This window comes from Egretta garzetta, unplaced genomic scaffold (genome assembly GCF_000687185.1).
Source record: "Egretta garzetta isolate BGI_Z169 unplaced genomic scaffold, ASM68718v1 scaffold546, whole genome shotgun sequence".
Lineage (NCBI taxonomy): Eukaryota > Metazoa > Chordata > Aves > Pelecaniformes > Ardeidae > Egretta > Egretta garzetta.
Genome location: NW_009259986.1, coordinates 76,922 through 100,700, shown reverse-complemented (window position 1 = coordinate 100,700; position 23,779 = coordinate 76,922). Strand labels below are relative to the sequence as shown.

Sequence of the window (23,779 nt, the reverse complement as noted above, 5' to 3'; positions counted from 1 at the left end):
CGCCGCCTCCCCGTTGCACAATCGGAACCGGGTGGAGTAACTTCGCGGCTAACTCGGAAAAAATGCCGAGGCGATGAAAGTTTTTTTGGGTTTGTTGGGGGGTTTTTTTGGTTTGTTGTTTCTGGGGTAGGTTTTTTTTTGCTTTTTTTGTTTTGTTTTGTTTTTTTTTTTAAATCCTCTCTCAGGGAAGAAGGCTCCCGACCTGAGGTTGCGCTTGGGCAGCTGGAGGGTTTCTCGGCGGCGGCGCTTGGGGTTTGGGAATTGCTGGGATGTAATTGCAAATGCGATGGGAGCGCAGTGGCGTTACCGGGAAGTCGCTGTTGATCAGTGCTCCTACGCGAGCTACGTGGAGCATTTACGTATTTCAAGAGCTGAGAGGAGTTTCTTGGTCATCTCGTAGCCTGCCAAGATGGCAGAAAGTCAGCGTGTCCTGAAATCGGTGAACTAAACTTCGGTGCACAAAACACTTTTTATTAGACAGTGTATAAAGTTTACCACCTATTTGCCTTACTGTAATTTCACATCTCTATGGCGGTGCTTGTGGGCACATCTTAGTCAAAATGAGGTTGTTTGTTAGTGAAAGGATAGTTCTGTTATCCCTGAAAATTTAAAATCTGTTCTGGATTAGTGCTAGCTAAATGAATTGTCCTTGAATTATGACTACGGTCTCGCAAGAATTTCAGAACAATCCCTTTTGAATCTGTCTTAAGAACATGTTCCCCGGTGTTAGTGGGTGATATCACTTGAGTTGAAACACAGCTAGGATACTCCCTGGTATGCTTTGTCATCAACTCATGCTTATGAAACACATTCAGGCACTGCAGGTAAGAATTTATTGTCAAATGTAAACCAAGGCAAACCCCCACTTATGTAGTAATCTGGTGGTCAAAACCTTTAAAACGATTCAGCATGAATCTTGAATCAATAAGTCATCTCTTTGACTTCAGCGTTTTGGCCTGCTGTGTGCGGTCTCTCATCTTGTATTGGCCCTTACGCTCTATGGCACAGTGTAGTAAGTAGCAAGCTTCTTCCTTTACCAGTGCTAGAGTTTAGGATTGTTTGGGTTAGGGTTCTTTTTTTGGTAGTTTGTTTTTGGTTTTTGATTGGGGTCAGTTTGGTGGTGGTTTTTTTTTTTTTTTTTTGAAGGTGCTATTTTTAATCCATTTAATCACACCATGCTACAAGATACACTTCCAAATTCACAGAGGGTTTACAGTTTTGGTTTCATATTTGCCAGCTTGGAAAGTGATGTTTTACTAGCCTGAAACCACTGCTTGCAAGTTGCTCTCTTCCCAAGCTGGTTTCCAGTGTGAATGTTTACTGGGATTGAGGCTGAAATCCAAAAATAGCAGGGCCAATTTTGTAACAAGGTGGTTGTGAATTTAGATTTTAATCTTGACAACTGGTAAGGCCAAAGAATGGTACTCTGTCACCGGTGAGCTGGGATCCTCAGTCTTCTGATTGTAAGGTCACAGATCAGACCTTGAAACTCTCTGCTTCCTTGTAGTGCATTTTTGGCACTAGATCAGAACAGGCTAAAGAGAGACCAGGACCTCAGAACATTGTAATCACACATAACTGATTTAGTCTGACTTGTAGTATTACCTGTCAGGGCTCAAATTCATTGTCTCCTGCAGCGGATGACATCCCAGATGTACCAGTGAAGGTATTTTGAGTCTGTTTGGCCGACCCCCTCTTTGTGGACCTGACGTATCAAGCAAAATAAAACTCTTTCTTGTATTGGGTAAATCAGACTTTCAGATGGTGTTAGTGTGTGTTAATTTAATCTGAAGGATGTTACATATTCGGAATATAACAACCCCTACTTAAACCATAACTGGCAAATTCTACTTTTGGCTTGGGAATGAAAGCACATTCAGTACTCCTGTGTTATGTCTTAGGTTATCTACTTCTGGAACACCCTTTATAAAGCTCTCTTCGAACTGAAGTAGTTGTCGAGTACATACCCAGTCCCAGAAAAGTTATGTTATGCTGGAGCTCATCATCATATCTGTGCCATCTGCCCTGAGGGTAGCCTGCATTCGATTGGGAAAACTGCTTGTATTGATGTTGCTTGCTTTGCACAAGAGTGGCAGTTGTCTTATTATCACAAGTGAGTGCTTTTTGCCATGAAATAGTGTGAACCAACATCTTAATTTTAACTGTTTCCTTTCCTGAGAATGAAATTTCCCCCAATTATCATAAAGGCAATGGAACAAACTCATGTTGATTTATGAGCTTGTCTCTAAATGCTTGATACATGCTTGTGGCACATTGTCTTGGTCTGAAGTGTTGAGTGGAACCTGCTAAATGCACATCCTGTAATTGCTGCAGTATGTTGGCGCTTCCGGTTCGAATGATGATGATCTGGTAGTAGGGAAACACTTATGTGGGAATAAGGAATTGGGAATGCGTAAAATTGAGAAAACTTGGGAACATTACATCATCAATATACATAATTTTATCACTGCTATACGCATCCATTAAAGCGAGGAAGTATAAAAGGCCTGAGTGGTGATCTTGGTAGGCTAAAAATAGAAGTAATACAGGAGATGCATGCATGAAATGTCTCGTCTGTGAAATCCTTAAGCAAACTTGTGCCTGCTGTTTTTTATGTCCATTTGGTTACACGTAGCACAAGCCAGCATCATTGTGTCGGGGTATTTTATTAGAAAATCTTAAGTGGAATTGGCATCCAGGAAGCTAAAGGCTGAAGGTGGCAAAACCATTTATCGCTACTTAAGTACAGATAGAAGGCTTCCATTGACGGTGGTGGAGTGGAGACTAAATAACTATTTTCCTCCAGGCTATAGCCTCCAGCGCCATTCCTAGATGTATAATTAATTGCAACTTTAACCCCACTCCTCCAGATGCTCATAATAAGAAATACTACTAACCCTGGAGACATTCATAATTTTTTCAGAGATTGGATGTAATATGCAGCAATGAGGGCAGCATGGAAATCTGCATTAGTTTAACCAAAGGTGTAGCTTTGTAGAGGCGCTTCAGTTAAAGAGTTGTAAACCCTGCTTATTACTTTTGTTTTAAACTGCTACTCTTTTCTTTTGAACTTAGTATGGAATTTTAAAAAATTAGCTTAACTAGAAAAAGCTGTTGGGAATTAAGTTTTCTTCTCTAGCTGAAACCTACAATATTTTTGCAGGCAGTCTTGGATTTAGTTTGGGCTTATTCAAAATAGTTAAATAACTTGAAGTTACGTGATTGATTGTATGCTTTGAATGAATGTCTGGAAATAAGTCTGGATTTGTCTGTTTAGGGGCTCAGAAAGTTAAGATTAACTAGCTAATGAAATGCAGTTGATGTAAGCTTAGTTAAATGCTTTAAACCTTTGTGAATGCTCTCTGTATGTATTGAATTACCTTTTTTAACTTTACTTAATTCACCTTAACTATTTTGAGTATCCAGGGATAAGTTAAGTCCTGCCTCGAGTAGCTAGTGCTGTGCAACTATGGCGCTCAGTGGTTAGGAGGGTCATGTTGAGCCAGAAGGCAGTAGCTGATTTTTTAAATTGTGCGATTTCAGTAATGGAGTTTGGGAAGCACCAGTATCAAAGAACTTCAGTGTTTTTTAAAAGGAAGAATAAAATTACTCAGCGTCAGCTGAAAGCTGTCAGCCCTTAAATTCTGTTTAAGATTTAGTTTATCTGAATAGTCAGAAGTGACATTTATACTACAAAATTAATCATTTATACTACAAAATGAATATCATTAAAATGGAAATAACACTTCTTAACTGGGTAGGTTTGATACACATATTCAAGTCCAGCATGTACTATTAAGGTCTTGGATGTGTTTTAAGAACTGGTTAATTTTTTTATGAGATAGGAAAATTGATGCTTCCTTAACTAGAAAGTTTGGACTGCAGTAACTTAAAGATTTCTCCAGTTAATTGGGCACTGTGCTTGTGAAACAAGTTCCCAGTCAGCATAGATCTTTAAATGTGTGCATTGGAATGGGGGGAGAAGGGGATCGTAATCTCACTTAAGTAATTTAGAGGATTTCAGAGATCAATATTCCATTAGATGGGTACTTCTTGCATACCTTAAAAACGGAGACAGAGTTCTCCAGTGTGCTAAGGATTTGGGTGGGATAATGTACAGGGTAAAAAGGTTGCCCAGCCAGTATTTTCTTTACAATCATTTCAGCTTTTAAAGATCTGTTTTTGAAAGTAAGCCAATGCTTTTGCTGTTATGCCCTGCATCGGTTTCTTCTACAGAAGAGCTGATGGAGGACTCTGCAGAATGAGCTCCCTTCAATGCCTCCCAGTCTGTAACCAGCTCTGAAGCACTAATGCCTTTCTTCACGCTCACACATTAATGGGTAAGGGAGTGGGGAAGGATGTAAACAGCTGTAAGTAGCAGCTGTTGAATACAGAGCAGTAAGCTGTCTCTTGCCAAAGGCATCTCTGTTCCTTGTGGAGGCCACCTCTAGCCTGGCATCATCCCCTACCCGCAGATGTTTTCTCTGCATCCACTGGGTTGAACTGTTGAAGGAGAGAGAGAGGATGGAGGTTCTTAACCTTGTCTGAGATGTCAAGTGACAGCTGGTAAAGAGGAGTGGAAAAGGGTAGAGCTGTTGTGTAATTCAGATTAGGGCATTGATAGCAATCTCCGATAAATCTTTCTGTTAGAAATATTAAGGTTTTGCCACTTTAACTGTCTGTCCTGTGTTCTTGTATTAGGTCCCTCCCCTGTGTATCAGAGCTGGCAGATGGGAACGTGTGGTCTGCACTTCAGCATTAGGTCTGATACGTTGGTATAAGCTGACTTCTGTTGATAGTTTAGGCTAAGATGCTGTAGCTTACACTGAAAAGGCTGAGTTACAGGCATGCATTTTCTCCTGTGACTGATGTGATGTAGTAATCTGCCAGTATAATACACAGAAAAAAATAAATTAGGGTAAGAAATGAAAGCAGCAGCGAGAATGTGTATATGAGTGCAGTCAGTAGTGCATTTTTATATGTAGTTGCTTTTTTTGTCAAGTTGGCTTTATCAGAAGAGAGTCTTAAACTGTATTGAGTTGCACATGCTGGACAGTTTTGTAAACTTCTTGAATCCAAATTTAACATCTCAAACTCTAAATGGGAAGTACAGGAGTTGTTTTTTTTAGAAAAACTTTCTCTTCAGTGGGCGTTTTATGGGGCACTGATCTGATACATTAAATGTGGTAGGTTGTGTCGGGGAAGCCTTGCAAAAAAAAAAAAGTTAAAATTACATTCACAAGTTTAAATTGGTGTTTATGCCTTTGGCAACTCTTCGTAAAACACTTGGATGTAGACAAGGTTTAATACTGAAAAATGAGCCAAATAGAACATTGCAGGATTTGGGACTGAAAGCTAAATAGGTAGAGGGGAATTTTTAAATTTTGTTTAAATGTTGTTCAGAACCTTCTTACCAGCAGTAAACTTCATTATTAAAATTTTGTGTAAAGGAAGCCTTTGTTCTGAACCTCATCCCTTTGAGATGTGTGATATGCTAGACATCTTCAAGATCTCCTGCAGTTTTCTCCAGTGTAATTGTGATGGGTTTTATCCTGGTTTCAAGAAAGCAAAATGGGAAGATTGCAGACTGCTTTGCAAATGTTAGGGCCCAGTAAAAGGAGGAGGAGACAAATGTTTAATCCTTTCCACAAGCATCTGGACGGTAGAGTTGCAAGCTGAACTGAGTGCAGATGCTAAAATGCTTTAGGTTTTCCTGATGGAGGGCATGAGGTTTGTGTTTAGTGCTCAGTTAACTTTACAGTGAGCTTTCTCTGTAACCTGGAGTTAGGCTGGCCACGTGCTCATCACCTCTGTGAGCTCTTCCAAGAGCTCTTCTACGTTTCTAGTAAATGTGAGTGTCCCACCCTAAGGCAAAATTTCCCAACCTTTGCTGGCCTATTTGAATGATAGTGCCAGATAATTCTGTAAATCAGATAAGTGCAAACTTTGTTTTTCCTTTTAGCCTTAGTTTTAATTTCTTCTTGGCTTGAATAATATAGGAGAATCTCCTGAATGACAATTTGCCAGATGAGCAATGGCCCTCTTCCGTTCCCCTAATTCAGGGTGCAGTCTGTCCATAAATATGCTTCTAAACACCTTTTCCGTCATTGTATTTTTTTTTAAGCTTTTTAAAGACCCTCGTGGACGTAAGTGTTCTCTAGATAGCTGAGATGGAACTCAACTGTAAGAGCAGCTGCACACCAGAAACAGTTTTTGATATTTTTTTTTTTAATGCTCTGTTGGCTCAGCGTGAGCTTTTTTTGTGTAACTACCTAATCCTATAGACAGGCCCTTAGTTTTGCATCTCTACCAAGAGCTGTTCAAAACACAGAACCATTATGAAGGGTAGTTACACACAGTATGATAGGGTAATTGTACAGCTGTAGATAAGCTAGTGTAATCATCCCCACATAGTTGTGTTCATAGAGTATACCCCTATGATGTATTGCAATGGCTTTCACATGCATCTTTGGATTCATACAAAACACTGACTTGTAAAAATCAAGACAGCTTTTTGAAAGGAGAGCTGATTTTCAGAGTTCGTTAGGTTAAATAAATTTCAGGATGATGTATCAGACTACATCTGACCAATGAATTCACCACACTGATTACAGATGTGTTATCTGTTAGGATACTAATTTGATAACTTTCTGTTATATGATCCCCCTTTCCATAAATTTCCTTGAGAACATGGAGAATTCTTGTACGTTTATTCATAGAATGCAGACTTGCTGAGGCTAAGTGCCCAATTGGGGCTACTTGTGATTTCTACAAGAACTTGTCCCATACCCTACCAGTCCCCAGAGTAGTTGTTTGGGTTGGCGTGTCAAACTCTAGGAGGCCTCCGTCACGTCGAGTCCAGGGCAGCGTGCATACAGGTGCTGCTTCTGGTTGATGGGTCAAATGCTGGTGACAGGTTCTGCTGTATGTTACTGCGTCCTTGACAAACTGCAGGGCAACGTGTTGGAAGGCTCTCGTGTAATGCTGCCAACCCCCACACCTATTGATTGTTAAGCTAGCTTTTGTGTGAAATTGCCTATCACAATGCCAAAATCTCATTCCTGAGTGGTAGCCATCAGACCAGAGTGCCTTACTTTGAATAGAAACTTCTTTCCAGGTACATCACTTCACATTTCTCTATATTAATTTAATCTGTCCCTTTGTTTCCCAGTCATTTAGCTTGGTGCATCTTGCTGCTTCTCTTGTGACCTGTTTACAGTGGTTACCTTCTTCTCCTTATAGTCCTGTGTTACAGAACTAAAGATCAGTGTGGTTCTTGTAGGAAAAACCTCCAAATGAAAAGTATGTTAAGTTTCAGGGTTCAGTATTCAAAATCTTGGAAATGCCAGAATTAAAATGCCCAGTTGACACTGAACGGATATGTAGTTAGCTGGTGCTTCACGTCATGCTTTTCCCTTCGACATACTTTAGTCAGTGTGCACAGAGCTCCCATCCTACACTGAGCCTAAAACAGAAGTGTTTTAATAGCCCTGTTATTTTCAGGGGATGGTCACTGTTGTAATACCTCAGAATTGATGTGTGTAAAGCAGTCGGATTTTCTTCATCTTGAGTAAGACAGCTGCTGTGGGGTTTGATTACTTTGGGGGAAACAAGTCAGTGCTTTGAGTTCAAAGCTATAGGTGTGTAGTTGCCACCTTTTTTTTTTTTTTTTCTAAGTTTGTTCTGAATTACTTTAGTGAGTGACCAGGAAAGCAAAGTTGGTAACTGAGCTCCTTTTCCAACTGGATCTGTGCAGCTAGAGGTGAACTCTGCGAAAGGTTGGAATACAATAGAGAGCCATTTTAGCTGCAGTAACTCTGAAATTTGCTGAAAACCATTACCTTCATTGTACACCTTCCAAATTTCAGAACAGATGAGAAGAGCTGTAGACACTAGTCTCATTCACAAAGGGCTTGTGTACTGAATGGTAGGTTCTTTGAAAAGATGGCGTGTAGTCATCAGAGCAGCTTGTATCACAGTCCGAGCACACAAAGTGACTTAATTACAGTTGCACAGCAGTCTGGCATTTCCTTCCTTGAGTGCGAGGATTAAAACATGAATATTTCTATGTTTGTCTTTTTAATATACCATTATGGTATTGTTGCTAGACATCGTACAGACAATACGCAGTGTGTAGCCTGAAAAATTTAGTAATAAAGGCTTGAGAAAGGAGAACCATGAAAACCAGAACAAACAGAATAATCAAGATAAGGACAATCACAATTATTACATTCCTGGTCATGTTTTGGGTTTCTTAAAAACTGTTCTGTGCTCTTTGACCCTCGCTGTTTTCTGTGACTGCTCTTCAAGTGTTTTCTCTGCATATTTGCTCTAATGTCTTTTTTAAACGACAGGAACCTACATCTTTCTGTGTTATGCACTGTCATTATACATTGTTTTTACCCATCTATGAAGCATTAGCTAAAAGGCCAGCTTGTTTGAAATGGATAATTTTCTGCTGGTTACACTTGTCTTGTGATGTGTATTGTGCCATTGCTTTCTTATTTAGCTTAGAAATCCACATTCAGTGTTCTTTCAAACTGTTATTTTCTGCTTCCAGGGGTAATTAATTTTCATGCTGAAACGAATGTTGCAAATGCAGGTGTGTGGGATGAGGTAGTAGTTCTTTGCTGGTTGACACTTCTTAATCTTCAAACAGGCTTAAATGTTCTTCCCCTCCCTTTATAGCTGCTTCCAATCCTTCTTTTTTAAAGCTGTTTTCAGCTCTTAGCTAATGAGTAAGACTAATGCAGCAATGAATTTTTGGATGCTTAGAGTTTGAAATACCCCGTTTGACACAGGCAACATTAGACGAGCACTCAAGTTAATAAAAGTTGATTTTTATTTTTTTTTATTTGGCTTAAGTGGGGTTTTTTGGTGGGTTTTTATTTATTTATTTTTTTAAACTTCCGATTTAACTGCATATGCCCACCAAGGTGGAACGAGTTATTGTCTGCAAACTTAAGTCAGATTAACTCAATTTTTTTCCATTATGCTTTCTTGACTACAAACCAGGACTCTGTGATATATAATTTTAACAAATAATTGTATAAAAAAAATATTAAATGTTAACTGCAAGTTAATGCCTGTGGAGGAAAATGAGTGATCTTCTGTCACTCTGGTGGGAGTGATCTTCTGCCACTCTGTATTTAAGTCAGCTGCTACTATGATTAAAAATAAGCCCTGGCTATTTCCAGCTTAAACTAGAAAAATGTAGCAGTTGTGCCACAGGGAGTATGAATTCTGACAAATGGGAAGAAAAGGAGCCAACACTGATGCTCCACTTGGTACCTTGCAAGCAGGTGGCTTGGTAGGCATCAGGCTGTCATTTCTTACTGAATTTGCTGAGACCTGAAAGCTTCCGTGAGAAAAGCAACTCGTTCCTTTAAACATTTTCCTTCGCTGTCTTGCTCATGCATATTTGGATGAGGTATCCTTCGTCATTCTCTAGGTTTTTTTCATCCTTTAAATGACTTCTGTAATCTTTTAAATAGCTGGTAGAGAGGAGTTGGTTGGGGGGGGGTGGGGTGTGTGTGTCAAAAAAATCCCAAACAAACCACCTCAAAACCAAAACAAAAAATCAAACCAAAACCAGATGCTTGTGGTTTATAATAGGGTCATAGTCCTGCATTCACACTCTTATGTCAATGTTTTGGATCATCACTTGAAGCATAAACCATATTTTCTATGTTAGTTATGATTATATTTGTGCAAAGCAAGCAAATCAGTTAGCTTTATGAGCTTTTTTTTTTTCTTGAAAATACTGGTTTATTTTCTTGGGTAGCTTTTTGATTAATTTGTAGAGAAAGAGAAGAGAGAAGATTAGGAATGGAACTGTTTCACCAATAAAATTATATTTTGCTACAGACTTAATGTGAAGCTGGCAGAACACCATGGTGCTGAATTTGTATGAAAGCAGGTCTGTCTGTCTGCAGTGAGGAGTACCATTGCTGTATTGGCTGTTATCTCTCACTTTTCCATTACAGAATTGAACATGTACTGCTTCTTGTATATGCTACATTGCCGTTGTCCTCTAACAGTAGCGTTGGCCCTTAGTCCTTAAACAGTGTTTAAATCTGTAAAATGCTAAGTGACTAATCATCCTCGTGGAGAGGTAGGAACTATCACAACTTTATATTTGGAAACTGGGACACAGAAATGGTGATATGCTGGAGCTATACCGGAAACCTCTGGCAGTGCCAGAGACTACTAGTCACGGTTGTAATTCAAGACTAATCCTTTCCGATAGGCATATAACACATCACTCTGAAACAACTTTGGCTTATTGTTTCTATGTAAAGTGTTTGGAATTTGCTTCTTGGGATTTTTTTTTTTTCCTTAAGCCACCTGGACAGTGAAATACTATAGCAGCTGACTCCAGGAAAATGTGGGTTCTACTTCGGGGATTTTTAAGAAAATTTGGGACATAGCTTAATACCTCTTGACAAAGGAAAGCAGTACTGAAACAATGTAAACAAAAAGAAGCCAAGTTGGAGACACTAAGTATTACAGCAGCAGAAGTATTAGAAGAGTAAAGCCCTTACATGTAGAAATTTTTCAGAACAATGCATGGGAACATCTTTTTTAATTCTGAAATATTAGTTCTATTAATTAATTATTAATTCTAAAAATACTTGTTAAACTCTGCTTTGTAAAATGAAACTTAGCGTGGTCTTTACCTTCTTGGTGAGAAATGGGTGAAAGCAGGGGAAGACTTGTGAGCTGATTTTTTTTAAAAAAGCTTTTTTAATTGTCTGATGGAAATGACGAAGCTGCGTTTTGATGTCAGAAATATTTTTCAGATTAAATGTTTTCCTGTTACAGAATAGTTGCTCTTGATTGCTAAGCTAGAAGGAAGGTCAGTTGGTGTTTCTGCTGCTGAGTGGGAAGCTTTTAAAAAAAAACAAAACAAAAAAACCCAAAAAAAAAACCCAAACACAAAACCAAAACCCCTCCTCCCTTTCCTTGAATGAAATGCTTCAACTGCACTCCAGATATCGCAGCCCATGTGCCTCTGCTTGTTTAGTTTCCAGTTATTCCAGTTTGCCTGTTGGATTCAGCAGAGTTGTAGCTTTCAGAAGGAGGCACTTTTTAAAGTTACACAGAGAGAACTTCCTGCTCCCGTGTTGCAAAAAGTCTCCCTCCTTTTGCATAGATGTGAAGTGTTGCGCGCTTAACAGGGAGGCAAAATAGGTCTGGTATTACTGTAAGCAGGCAAAGCTTGCCAGTGTGTTTTGTGTTTGCCCAAGTCGTCCCATGACACGCTCTGCTGAAGCAGACAGCTTTACTACAAACTTTACTCTTCTGACCATAGTACCCAGGAGAAGCAAATACAGGAATGTGTGCCACCTCGGTTTTTTTTTTTTCTTTCTGAATTTAGTGGGTAAATTACTTGCTCTGTGGTTGAAATACTAAGTGGTGTATCCTCTGTTCCTAACCTTATCTCTTTTTTGAACTGCTTGTTTAGCACAATTAGGTTTTTTTACCGAAGTATTTTGGGCCAGAAAAAACTTTAGTCCTTTAGTTTACGAAAATCACTGCTTATTTGTTATCTAGAACAGTTCAAGTAGTTAAAAGGGATAACTCTATGGATGTGTATTTTGAAACAGCCGGGGACTGGAATATTAAAACTCATGTGTTTCATCTTGTAAACAATTCCTAATATTACTGAAGGGTTTTTTTGCACAATTCTTTCACTGGAACTTAACTAAATTTAGTATTTGTCTTACATTTGCAATCCTACTTATGTTTGCTTTTCCTGGTTGGGTTACTGATATACTCTAATTTTCCTGCTGTGTTAAAATACCTTATTTTTATCTTGAGTACTGATTTCTTGTTTCTCTTAAGATAGTAGTACCTTTTGAAGAGCTCTCTAGTCTAATGCACATACCTCTGACAGTCCACTTTATGCTGACTTTTTCTTGTCCTTGTCTTCATGCTACTCATTTTTATAATTTTTATAAATTGTATGAAGAGCCTTTTCATAGTTTTTAGTCTTTGTGACAGTTTAAAAAAAAAATAGGATCTGATAATTTTCCCCGATTCAATCAAATAATCCAGTAATAACTACACAACTACAGTAAAATAGTAACATTTGTGTCTTTCTGCTTATTCTATTGTTACAGCTTATTTTAAGGGACAAAAATTTTCTTCTCTCAGATTTTGGAAATGGTTGATAGTTCTTAGAACTGGAAAATATATTTAGATGAGAAATAAGCCTGATTAACAAAATCTGTTGCATTTGATAAATGGAAAAAAACCCCACCCTGAAAATAAAAAAAAAGCTTTCTATCTGAAGGTTCTTCTACGTTTCTTGTTTGCCTTTACATGAATAATATAAATTTAACTTAGTAATTTTTTCTGGACGGTGCTGAACAACTTATGGAGCTAATAAGTGATATTTCATCACTTACAGATTTCATCACACATAGGAATAAGTCTATCGCAAAGACCCCCAATAATAACTGGGGAATGTAGAGCAATGCCCTCTAAATGGATTTACTGTGATGATCTGGAAAGAGCTGTTGCCCACACTTCTAAATAATGGCAGCAGTGAAACGAGCTGTAATATTGTGCTGTTGCTTATCAAAACTGATGCAGTTTGGGTTTACAGAACAATCTGATCCCAGTGCAAAACTGAAATCTGGTTAATTGGAAAGTTTGTCAATAGTAGCATGTAGGGAGCGGAAATGCGGGACATAAGTTTTCTTGGTGTTTTTTGGGGTTTGTTTTGGTTGGTTGGTGGTTTGGTGGGGTTTTTTTGGTGTAGGTTTTGTTTTTTTCTGGAATGTATGGACTTCTACACATTGAAGTAGTGTTATGTCCCCTGTATTTGCAGGAACTACCATCTTACCAAAGAACAAGTTGTTTAAGTTACAGGGAACATAGTTGTTCTTTCCTCACTTTGTGTTGGCTTACACTTACTAAATTTTTGTCAAGTGCAGAATTTGTGAAACTTAAAGGATGTTCATTAGGATCTTCCCAGGCAAAACAATTAGCTGCCTGGTCCAAATATGCATCTGTTTCCAGCACAATAAGTATGCCTGGATTTCTTATATGTCTGACAAAGTAATGGAAAGTTCTTGTTTTAATGGCTTGTATAGACTTGTAGCAAAGTAACTTGTGTGCAACTGTTAATATATGGGAGAGGGACTGAAGGTTTTCCCTTTTCTCATGACTTCTAGATGCCTTGACAAGTGCAGATTTATAGAAGTTCCTGAAGCCATTTTTAGATTGAAAGGAGAGCAGGGAAGAGGGAAGGTATCTGTTACATACTTGAATTGAAAGTATACATTTAATTTTAAAAGACAGTGTCTGAACAAGTAACTTGTGGAGCTTTTAAACAAATCAATGCTGAGCTGCTTTGATACATGGCAGAAATCTTGATGCTACGCAAGGACTCCTCCATCTGAAGTTTCTGTTTTCATTTCCTCTGTAATGGGGGAGAGAAGGAATTGTTTCTGCAGCTCAGTTACTCAGAATTTTAAGGGCATAATTGCCTTAAATGTGAAGTTTAAAACAAAAACTAACATATTTTTCCTGATTCCAATACTTGTTAGCCCCTTCAATTCCCCTGTCTACTTTAATCTATGCAAGATACACCTCCCCTGCTGGAGGTAGTGGGGAGAATGAAACTGAGTTTCTGTGTTGGGCTTTTTTGGTGGTGTGTGGTTTTTTTTTTTGTTGTTGTTTTTTTTTTTTTTTTTTGGGTTTTTTTTTTTTCCCCCTTTCTGTTCTGGGTTTTGATATCAGATGTTACATACATAGTGAGGACTCATCAATAGCTTTCTATCTTCCCACTTCGGGCTTCTCTAGCTAAGACTGAATCCTTGAAAATCTTGACCACAAAGTGGTTAGACTTTGCCTGCTTCAGGCTCTGCGCTTTCCTTTCTGTCCCTTCTTCAGCAGGGGTGTCTCTACAGTAGTGGTATTTATTTGGAAAAGCATAGTCATGGTAGCTGTTTACCTTCATAGCTGGTTTTTGTGTTCATTTATAAAGGCATTTTTGATACTGATCTAATGGCTCTAGTAGTTATTGCACAGTCTTCTGTGTTTGTATACGGAAAAATTGTTTTTGCTGGTTCTGAAGTGAAAATGACTGGAGTTGATTAGCATTCCTTCTCTGAACAGATTTTTTTTGTTTGTTTGTTTGTTTGTTTTCCTAAAGGAACTTAGTGACTTAGCCCGTGATCCTCCAGCCAGCAGGTCCCGTTGGAGATGACAGTAAGTAACCTTAAGTTTTACATTTTGCTCTGCTAACTCAAAGCATATCATGCATAGATAATAATGCGGAGTTTTTCTTTTGTAGTGTTTCATTGGCAAGCCACAATTATGGGACCTGTAAGTATTCTAATTCTTGTGACATAATATTAAACTAGTAGTTCTTATTCAGGAGGGTGTTTTGCTTTACTTTAACTCCCCTTATCAGGCTTTAGTTCTAGAGGTATTCCTTACAGTAACAGAAGATGAAGGAGGGGTAAAAAATCAGTCTGGTTACTATTTTATTGCAGGAATGTTTTATAAGGACATGTATTTCAGCTGAAGTGATATCTAGAGCAATATTAGGCATTATCACGTAATATCAAGAAACTTTGTTTACATTTGACTTTCTCAAGTTTGAATCTAGCATGAACTTTGTACTGGGAGCTGGTCCCAGTGTCAGAAATTAGTTGGGATGCTTTTGTGTGGATCTTAGAACAGAACAGGGAATCCTTATTTGGTCTGGTGTCATGTACTGAGATCTTGAATGCTTTTAGGAATAGAAGGGAAAAAGTCACTGAAATGTGAGGTTCCAGTTATGACTGGAGGAAAAAAGTGTGTGTTAAATGTTCAATAAGCACCCGAAACCTGAATGTGACTTTTTCCTTGTTAGAGTAAAGAAAGCAAATGTTTGCCTATACTGAAAACATAACCTGCAGGCTCTTGACATCTGGAGTTCTCAGGGCTGGTTATCTATATTTAGAAAACAAAACCTTCTGTAACTTGAGAAGACAAATATTGGATGCCAGTAGACCTGCAGCCGTAATGGCAGTGCTTCTGGTGAGGGTACAGAATAGGAATTCAATATCAGTGATGCTGAATTGCCCTGACTTTATATAGCTACAAGTGTGGTTTTAGGAGATCACTGTGGAAAATGTGCTTATTAGAGGTTCACCTGACTAGAAGAAATGACTCTCCATTCTGAAGTCGCTGGTCTTTATTGATTGTAACTAGGTGCCTCAAAAAGATAAAACTGTTTAATAGCAATATCTATGCTTAAATGGCAAGGAGTGTTCTGCACTGTACTATGCTGACTATGATTTTATGTGGCTGGTGTCTACATGGTCATAAGGTATTGAACATCAGTTAAATTTAAATTGGGATTATTTTTCGCCTCCTTCGCTTGTTTTTCCCATATGATTTTTGTGGTGTCGAACAGTCTGCATTCCTGTTAAAAGATTGGGCAGTATCCTGACAGAAGGGTGTTGCTAGTAGTTTTAGTGCTCCTGTGGTGTTGCTTAGTGCTTTTAATAACAGATGAAGATTGTAGAACCAGTCATCCAGCCTACCACCTCTGCAACAGGATAGGGTACAGGCTGTGATTTTCTCAGATGTAAGAGAGCTTGCATTGGTTTAACACATTCTAAGAGGGATTTCTGCAGTTGCTAAAATGCATCCCCAGAGTATGTGCAGTAGAAGGATTGCTTTCTGGCTCCTCAAGGCCTCACATAGTATCTATTGATGAAATACAGGAGGTTGTATCTTGATTGCTAGGTTTTCAGCAGATTGGATAGGGTATAACCTATATGTTTCCAGGTTTGAGTCCCTTGTCTCATGTTGCAGAATTTAATTTTCTGGTATTTAACTAAGAAAGATGTAGTTATTTCCTTACATTGGTGAAATGTTCTTGCAATTAATATGAAAATTCAATTTACAAATAATTCAGAAGAGTACTCTGTGTGTCTCAAATTCATTTTCCCTAGCTCTGAATCTGGAATTAAAAGCATTGTAGTCTTCAGGTTAAACAATGAAATAGTTCTATTTCAGAAATTTAGTTGTAGTTTCAAGTAAAACCTTCTCACATCTTTCTTCTCCTAACTAGTAGCTTACACAATCCTTATTTAGTCACTCCATTTATTCTTTGCTTACTATCAGCCTTTTAACTTCCACATGTTGCTTTACTGCTAATAGTTAACGTCTGAATGAATTATCCCCATAATTGTTTCCTTGGAACAGGGAAATGTAAAACACTCTTTCCCAATAGATTATTTTGAGGGAGGAAGAATTCACTTTCATTTCAGTGGTGGTTTTTTTTTGTTTGGTGGTGCTGGTAAGGTGGGGGGTGTTTTGGTTTGGGTTTGGTGTAGGTTTTCTTGCAAGGAACAAGGAGTTAGCTGTGCATTTGTAGGTTTTCTGCAGGGCTGAGCAACACCTAAGCCAAGGGCAGAACTTAGGAGGGAATTGGGGGCCCTTAGAGTTGTCCATGGGAACTCATAACAAATAAGCTTCAAACACAGAACTTGAGGGTATTTGCTACTTGGAGCTGTCTCAGAGGCATTTGGATGCTTTTGCCAAGTTGTCCTGGGTAGATTGTCAGAGAAGTTGTTTTCTATGAAGCATTAGTTGGGAGAGGTCCATACAGAAAGTGACTTGTGTGTGTTCTGTATTGCTTACCTTAGGAAGCAGTAACTGAATTTTAATTTCATCTCTCTTGTATTGGTGGATTAAACAGTTCAGTTGTTTAAACAAATTTCCTCTCCTTTTATTTATTTAAAAACAACATCTTCGGTGATACTCAGTCCTAAAGATGATAACAGGAGAATTATTTGTTTGCTTTGACAGAATGACAGTCCATATCAGGGTGGTGTATTCTTCTTGACAATTCACTTTCCTACAGACTACCCTTTCAAACCACCTAAGGTAAGTATTGCTTTCTCATTTGTGACATTAGTGGTCTTTAAAGAACTGAGTATAGGGCAGAAATTATCAGCATTTGTATTGTAATGTTGTCAAGTTCTCACTTCTTTTCATGCATTCTTACAGTATATTAGATGGCTAGCTCCCTCTCTGAATACCACAAGAATGGGTGTGCTAGCATATATTTTAGGAGCAAAATCATATATGTGAATTCTGAATGTCTTGGAATGATGTTTGGGTTTATTTCTGGTTTTCTTAATTGATAGGAAAACTGATCAGCTTTGTGTCACTCTAATAGAATTCTTGCTAAGGGGGACTGTCAAGTGTTCCAGTGTAGCTGTTTGGGTTGGTCTATAGGAGTGTGACACTATGGATAGGGATTAACTTGCTTGGTGCCTAGAATCAATGAAGATGGTAACTGTTAGAATTTGGCAGTAATTGTGAAAAACTTTTTTTTTTTTTGTAGCTTTATCAGCCACTAGCACTGTCTTCCAATTTTCAGTCAATATGAAAGAGTACACATGGAGTGACCATGATGTTTGAAGTTCTTTAGCTCTGTGATAGCAGTGTTACTGCTGTAACTTCTGTTGAGTGTCTTCATCATGATGCAGGCACCTGTGATTAAAACACAGTCTCATACTTGCCCTCTCACTGTTTGAAATAGAGTGCCTGGTAACTGGAAGCTGAGAGGTTGTGGCTTGGGTGCATTTCCATGAATTTGATGCAGTTTAACTCCTTAATCCTTTTCTTTGAGAGTAAATGGAGTTGACTGATAGCTTGACTTGAGAAGAAAGGGTGACATCATTGTTGTCGTAGACCAAACCACACTCCTGACATTTTTTTTTTTGTTGCAGGTTGCATTTACAACAAGAATCTATCATCCAAATATTAACAGTAATGGCAGCATTTGTCTTGATATTCTAAGATCACAGTGGTCTCCTGCTTTAACTATTTCTAAAGGTAACTTTCATCAAAGAGAAATGTTTCCATCTTGTGTTGAATACTGTGCTTTTAGCTTTGATTGTCTTGAGTTCTCACCCATCTCTTGATTTGCTTTCCTCATTCTATATAGCCTGTGTTTTGCCAGTTTGCTAATGCTATCTTACTGCGTTTTTTAATGGATATTTGTTTTTTCTAACACCTTCTGCTTCATGGCTGTTTAAGGCCCTGTCTGGCCACTTCTTTGATCCGATATCCGTAGCAGAGCTTACTAGCTTGGTCCCAGGGGAATGTGCCAGCATTTGCATTGAAACAGGCGTGAGTTAAGGCTGAGAAACTGCTTGTTTGCGGCTGTCCATGTAGATGCACGCTTGCATATTCAATTAAATATTAGTTTAAAGTCAGTTTTTAATAATGAAATCTGCATAGTTTTTCGACTGAGTCTGTCTAGAATTACATGCAGAGTTATATTGGCATATCTCTGTGGTAGATGAATAAAGGAAGACTGTTACTGGTACATGTTGCTTTCTGCCGCTGTGCACTGGCGTTGTATTACATTACCTCATGAACTAAGCTTGATGATTCTACTTCAGGATAAATTGATGTTGTGCTGCAGTAAAAGCTTTGTAGCTTTCCTCATTTTACTGCAGGAAATAACAGTTAATTATCAAATGTTTTCATGATGATCAAATTTTGTTTTGCCTCAAAGCCACTGGTCACTGTGGCTTCAGAAGATCCATCAAAGTGCTCCTTTGTCTGTAGAACTTGTAATTCCTGTCTGTCCAAGGAGTAGGTTTGTGATTTGAATGTGGATTCCCTACATTTTTAATACTGTCACTATTGTTTTTCTTTCAAAGCTGCTGTGAGAGTAGAGGATGAAGTCTTCATAGCTGCCTACAACAGCATTACTCCTTTATTTTACCACATGTGTGTAATCAGTGCAGATCAGGGTATCGCTGCCTTATGTACAACAGAGAAAGAATTCAGTCTGGTTTTTAAAAAAAAATACTAATTTGAAGAAGTTCTAGTTTTAGTGATTAAAACCATGGAATATGCTGGTCATCAGAATACATAATAACATGCTTTTGTTGGGTGCTACTTTGCGTCATAGTGCAGGGGACAACAGCACTGTTCAGGTGTGTGCTTACTGACAGCTGTAAGTATTGGAAAAATGGAAACAAATAGTTCTTATGAACTTTTAAGTCATTCTGGGATTTTTTATTTAGAGTGGGTTAAAAATGTATTTTGGCAGTATGTCAGGAAAAGGCGTTTTGGGTTCTCTCCTGTGCTGACATTGTGTTAATGCAAAGATCTGTGCTCCATTGTTCCTGAGATTGTTGTTCCTGTTTTGCTATTGAGAATTCTTTCTCTCTCTTTTTTTTTTTTTTTTTTTTTTGGTACAGTTCTCTTATCCATTTGTTCACTGTTATGTGATCCAAATCCAGATGACCCACTAGTGCCAGAGATTGCACGTATCTATAAAACAGACAGAGACAAGTAAGTACAGAGTTGCGTAAGACTAATATTTCAACGAACTTTGTAAGAGTGTATTGTCAGGCAGTAACTGTGTCGAGTGAGCCTTTTGTGAAAATCTGGGATGGAGAGAACTTGTGTGTCAAAGTGTAGTACCTATTCTTGGTAGTGCATAATCTAAAAACAAAGGGGTTTAGTATCTTTGCAGTTGTGGGCACGTGTGTATTTTAAAGTATGTATTGCCCAGTTTTTTGCTTACCATGCATAAACAGAACATAGTTAGATCTTCATATTGAGGAAAAGGTAACTTTGTTACTTTGGTGCTTTCTTTTGGTAGCAGCTGGGTGCTCCTCTTGAAAAAAGGCTTCATAACTTTTTTCCTATCTGTGTTGAAACTTTTTTTTTCCTTATGTGTTTTTAACATTTTGCACAGATAGAATTATATGAAGACTTTGGGTTTTATATCTATATATTAATGCTAAATATACTTGTCCAATTAGGTACAATAGGTTAGCAAGAGAGTGGACAGAGAAATACGCTATGCTGTAGGGTAAGAATATCTGCACATTACGGTGCATTTAACAAAGTGGAAACTTGTCAGCACTTGAGTGCTGCATGCTCTAAGGCACTGGATTAACTAACAGATAATGGATGCACCAGTTACTGAACTTGGATATTTAACAGCTTGATCTGTGGTTAGTGTGAAATGTATTGGCTAGTCACTATTTCTCACAGATACTGCTCTTGCATGGCCAAAAAAAAAATAAAAATAGTATGAAATAATTGTTGAGTTTTGAGCCAGCTTGTCCACTTGTTCTGGTAAGTATTTACCCAGATTTTGTCAGAATTTTGTTAAAAGTGATGCCCTGTAGCAAGACCTCATGCATCATAGACGTGGATGAATTTAGACAATCCAAATTTCAACTTTTTATTATTCAGCAGTGTCTGTCTTCTATGTATAAACTAGGAAAACGTACGGGGATTATGTTCTGCTTGTATAGTTGAAAATTAACTTCTTACTGACAAGCATGGAGTTAAGTATAAACTAATTGTCAGCTCAGTTCCTGTGGAAGTAGTGTACTTAAATATTCTTTTAATGTCCTTTATAAAAATTGTTTGAGCAGTATACTCATGTGGAAAGGGAGTATGAAGTGTGAAGAAACACTTAGCATTGTTTTACTCTAAAATGGAAAATCTGACATTCTGTATCCAATGATGTTATTAACCGAGTAATCTTTACTTATGGCATGTGATACTCTGTAATCTTTATTGAAGGGCATTATTTGAACAAAACACTCCCCTTGCCTCTCCCACCCGAGGTGGTCTCTTTTCCTTCCCCTTCGGTAGTTTTTAACAACAGACTCCTAGCAAATCTGCTTGTCCTGAATTTGAAGTGTTTCATATAAACTAGAGAATATCCTAGTGAATCTAGGGAGGGATTTGTTCAGTGTTTTTTCATTTCACTAAGATACAGTGTAGAAGGAGACTTCTCGAAGTGTGGAGAGAACAGGGAGATGGGGATAAAGTGATAACTTCATCATTAGCTGTTTAGGAAATTGTCATTTTCATGCTGACGCTAATTCAGTTCCTGGTTTCGTTTGCAGGTACAACAGAATATCTCGGGAATGGACTCAGAAGTATGCCATGTGATGCTACCTTAAAGTCAGAATAACCTGCATTATAGCTGGAATAAACTTTAAATTACTGTTCCTTTTTTGATTTTCTTATCCGGCTGCTCCCCTATCAGACCTCATCTTTTTTTATTTTTTTGTTTACCTCCTTCCATTCATGCACATGCTCATCTGAGAAGACTTTAGTTCTTCCAGCTTTGGACAATAACTGCTTTTAGAATCTGTAAAGTAGTTACACAAGAACAATTGCCCAAGATTCAGATTTTTTTTTTTAATGGAGCATGTGTATTATGTGGCCAATGTCTTCATTCTAACTTGGTTATGAGATTAAAAACAAACATTCCTCACTGCTCTAACAGATACTGAAGATATCACCTGAAGGGGGGGAGGGGAGATGGATGTTCAATTTTCTTCCATCAAAGAAGTAACATTGCTGTAGCAACATCCATCTTGTTCCAAACCTTCCAGTGTTAGAGAACTGAGGTTTTATTATATACTTTTGCTCATAACTGATGTGTCTGGAGAATTGGTACTGAATCTATAGCATCAGCAGAACAGAAAATGTGATGTATCTTATGCATGTCAATAAAGGAATGACCAGTTCTTGTTTTACAGAGAATGGAAATTGGAAGTCAAACATCCCTTGTATTCCAAAATAGGGTCGAAGAACATTTTTGTAATTCATTTAAATTTTGTTAGGAGGCTTGGAGCTATTAGTTAATCTGTCTTCCAAAACACTGTTTAATATAGCACTGAATAAATGATGCAAGTTGTCAATGGATGAGTGATCAACTAATAGCTCTACTAGTAATTGATTTATTTTCTTCAATAAAGTTGCATAAACCAATGAGTTAGCTGCCTGGATTAATCAATATGGGAAACAAAATCTTTTGTAAAAGCGAAGCTGGTTTTTGTATATACTGTTGGGATTTGCCTCATTGTTTAACATCAAATAATGATGTAAAGTTCAATAGAGTGAATCTTTTGCCATTTTCAGTTATAATGCTCAGTCTGTTGCAGGTTGACACATTGTTCGGCCTGATGTATGCAGAATTAATAAGCTAACATAGTAGTGTAGCCGTAGTGGTGTGCTACACTTGGTGCTGGGAGCCCAGCGTTCAAGGATGGACTTGGGACCCAGCAGATCTGAAGTGGTGTATTGTGGAGATACTTCCTGATGCACCTGCGTTTGCTGACTGAGAACCTTTTCCTTCACCTTGTACACTTGACAGCTGAAAGATCTTAATGTGGGAGTAATGATGAGGCAAAACATAAAATAAAGTACTGTTTTGATGTGGGAATTGTCATGAGGCTGTGTTGAAGTGACTTTACTATGTGGGATGTTCGTTACCATTGAAAAGGACTTGTTCAGCCATGCTGCCATTTACATTGATGACTATTTTAATGCAACAGACACTTTCTCATGTCAGGTGACTAAACGTGAATAAAGACTCATTGCTCTTGGATTTTTGTTCTACAAGAAACATTGTCTTGTGCCATTAGTTTATCTTTGCAGCAACAAGGGCATTATTAAACATCCGGCTCTTCTCTTTCCTGCCCTTTTCCTTCATTTTTTTTTTATCTTGTTTGGTTTTTTTTTTTTTTGGTCTCCATTCTTAACATCCATAGCTTCATTTTTCTCTAGTCTTGTACTACCACTTTATTGTGCATCTGTGACTTCGCACTGGCACCACTTTTGCACTGCTTATAGTTATGTACATTCTGATTCCTTGTCCCCACATGGATGTGGAAAGCTAGATGTAAAATAAATGTTAAACCTTAATTTTTATAAAAATTTGAATATGTAGTTTGGACATGGTTTGTTCTGGTTTGAAACTATGAAAGTGAACTTACTTTAAAGTCTAGTTGGCTTGAAAGGTAGAAACCTGGGCTCTCTTTAACAGCGCATGCCTCACTGAAATGACGTTCTGAAATTTGTTGATGAAGTTGCAGTTCGTGCAGTATTTCTGCTTTGCTAACCAAAGATTTTTGCTTGCACTGTTTTGCTGGAAAATGGGATATACATAAAATGCAGCTGCCGGTATCAGTACAACTGAGGCAAAAGTTTGTATTTCTAAGCTTACAAACATGGTGCTCTCACCTTCCTGGTGATTTTGTTTATTTGACGCTGATGACTTTGTCTTGGAGTCATAGCTGCTGAAAACACTTGCGTGAACAACTGGAACGATGTTTTGTGCAGTGTAAGGCACCAGGCTTTATAAAACTCGAGGAGGTGTGGATGAGGGAGGGTCAGGGAAGGAGAAGATTGTCGACTTCCATGTAATTCATATTTTACTATCTTGTTTGGATCTCTATGTATTTCTCTTGTACATCCATAATGGTCCTTCTGTGATAATTTTCTGTATTCACAAAGAGTGATGGGTGAGTTGTAGGTGTTATATGTGCATGCTGGAGGTCATGCTGCAACTTAAAATCTTCTCTTTGTGAAGTGGGAAATGGCAGGTGTTCTGTCCTTGAAGCTGTCTCGGTAGTGTCTCGTGCAGGCTTCCTGCGGAAGTCGTATTTGGGCTTGTTGTTCAAGCGGGGGGGGGGGGGGCAAGGGGAGGAGCTGGTTAACATGAGCTAGAAAGGGGATGAAAGAACTTAAGAACTTTTACCAAAACAAAAAACTTAATTAGTGAATACCTCAGTGAGTAATCTGCCTACCAAAAACCCACAGATAGTCTAAAAAGTACATAGTAGGTCTTGATTACTATGAAGCATATGGAGGGAAAACAAGAGTTCCAGTTTGAACTTCGTGTGAAAAATGAAGGTTTTGGAAAACACTGAAGTGAGCTGTCCTATGCAGCTCTGTTAAAAGACTTATTTCATGATGGTAA

At 38.2% G+C, this 23,779-nt stretch overlaps 1 protein-coding gene across 1 annotated transcript; it reads left to right on the top strand.

Moving 5' to 3' along the window:
- Positions 1–779: 779 nt before the first annotated feature.
- UBE2D3 (ubiquitin conjugating enzyme E2 D3) lies at positions 780–22,489 on the top strand. The gene is given in 8 exon segments (XM_009640523.2): positions 780–824; positions 14,168–14,199; positions 14,201–14,223; positions 14,309–14,340; positions 16,822–16,899; positions 17,751–17,856; positions 19,239–19,332; positions 20,913–22,489. Coding segments are annotated over 8 exon segments (441 nt in total). The 5' UTR covers positions 780–794; the 3' UTR covers positions 20,959–22,489.
- Positions 22,490–23,779: the final 1,290 nt, after the last annotated feature.